This window comes from Galeopterus variegatus, unplaced genomic scaffold (genome assembly GCF_000696425.1).
Source record: "Galeopterus variegatus unplaced genomic scaffold, G_variegatus-3.0.2 Scaffold2940, whole genome shotgun sequence".
NCBI lineage: Eukaryota > Metazoa > Chordata > Mammalia > Dermoptera > Cynocephalidae > Galeopterus > Galeopterus variegatus.
This window is the reverse complement of record NW_007729051.1, coordinates 132,246-134,110: the sequence shown is the minus strand read 5'-3', so window position 1 is coordinate 134,110 and position 1,865 is coordinate 132,246. Positions and strand designations below refer to the sequence as shown.

Here is a 1,865-nt window from a genome sequence, read left to right as displayed (position 1 = left end):
GCCACCATTAGTCTCTAACTCTAATATAAGGCAGATCATTAATCTTCTGCAGAACTATGACTTTAGCCACTTAAACTCTTTTTAGTGCTTTTCATGACAAGGACATGATAGGCTTTGTAAATTTAGGAGTTAAGATGTGTTTCTAACACATTAACTTAGACAAGCTCAGCTGTTTTTTGAAACACCAACTTTACAATAAAAAATGCTTTGCTTTGGAGAAATGATGAAAAGTTGTAAGAAAGAAAAAACAAAAGGGGTCCTACAGAGTTAATCACAAATGACACTGTTTAGATCAATGAAAGCAAATCATTTTTCCTAGGTGTCATCCTCAGTCTTGATGATGTGGAAAAGGGTGACATTGAACAGGACCTGGTGGCCATTGTTCCAGGCATAAAGAGCTCTGTCTCTTGCATTGTAGTCAAGCATGGATATATGAAAGTATTGGTTATGGAAGGGAATGTCTGTGTATTCATATGTGGAGGTTTTTGTGGAATAGGAATAATACACCTTGGCTCCAGTTAAGTGGGAGTTGGTGACATACAGTGTCCCACAGATCATGAAAGATTCTCCTGCACTTCTCTTGGGGTAGCCCGTGCTCCAGCTCTTCATCACCTCCAAGGTATCTTGGTTCAGCTGGCTGATGACAATATTGCCTGCATTCTGGTTAGTTGCATACACAGCCCACAGCCCGATTTCATCAGCCATTAGGTCGATGTCAGAGAATCCACCCCATGTGTAGGGGTAAACGTTGTGAAAACCAGCATACTCCAGGCTTCGTTGGGCAAGCACTCTCCCCATATCAAAGCTGTATTTGATGATGATATTACTCTGATACTTATTAAAATAGAGTGAGCCATTGTAGACAACATGATTAGTTCCTGCCCACTTGAAAGGGAGATTGTATGTCCTTGATTCAGCCCCACTGACAAAGTCTGCAATTGATTTGTACTCACGGACAATTTTATTGTTAGTATAACTGTCCATGTACCAGACCTGAAAGAAGAAAAAAATAAATGCAGTGACTAAATTCTGTACTTTTCTAAGAATTCCAAAATAAAGACAGTGAGAATCAGCACATATTAATGTCACAATTCTCTGGCTCTGGAAGCCAGATTATCTTACCGCTGACCTGCTACAATGCGATACTACTGAAGGCTTTTGTAAAAATATTGACAAGGTCTATGTGGAACTGAATTTACAGCCTTGGAGTTGATTTACTTTTTGCTTTATCTTTCTTTGTTTTCTAAATTTTTTAATTTGTTAAAAAATTTTTGACCATTTAATTAATATCACTGAGTGAACCAAACATATGTCAATGCAAATCACACCACCTGATAGATCAATGTGGTGAACGGTGATAACTGGAAAAAACATAACATGCGGCAGTTTATATTTCTTCTATCCCTTGCTCTGAAAAACCGTATGTTCTAATTTTTCATACTCAACTTATTTCTTTTTTATGGGTACCACAGAATCTTCTAGTAACACTTGTTCATTGGATCAGCTTATAGGTACAACTACCTTTTAATAAAACCATTTTACTAATTTAATGACTAATCTCACTTGGATGAAACACTTGAGAATCTTAATTTATAATGAATTCTGTAATATAACATAAATTGAACTATGGTTAAGTTTCCAGTTTATTGATCTACATAATACAGGCATTGCCAACTTATGAAAACACCCCCTCAAAGTTTCAATACTATTTCTTTTAAAATTACCTCTAGACTCCAGGGGACAGTTTAGCTTACTTAGTAAATAGGTTGGCTCTTGAGTTTTTCATTTATTTGGTGCTATCTTGTTTTTACACAAAGGAGCAGATTATAGAAAGAGTACACAGGGAATTTCATATGCTTGTAATT

The 1,865-nt window shown here is 36.4% G+C and overlaps 1 protein-coding gene across 2 annotated transcripts in view; it reads right to left on the bottom strand.

The window, feature by feature from the left end:
- OLFM3 (olfactomedin 3) overlaps positions 1-1,865 on the bottom strand; it is a 42,474-nt gene continuing 40,609 nt past the window's right edge. For both annotated transcript variants that reach the window (XM_008583494.1, XM_008583495.1), the window contains exon 6: positions 1-993. In XM_008583494.1, the coding sequence (XP_008581716.1) occupies positions 316-993 (678 nt within the window). In that variant the 3' untranslated portion in view covers positions 1-315. The remainder of the gene's footprint in view (positions 994-1,865) is intronic.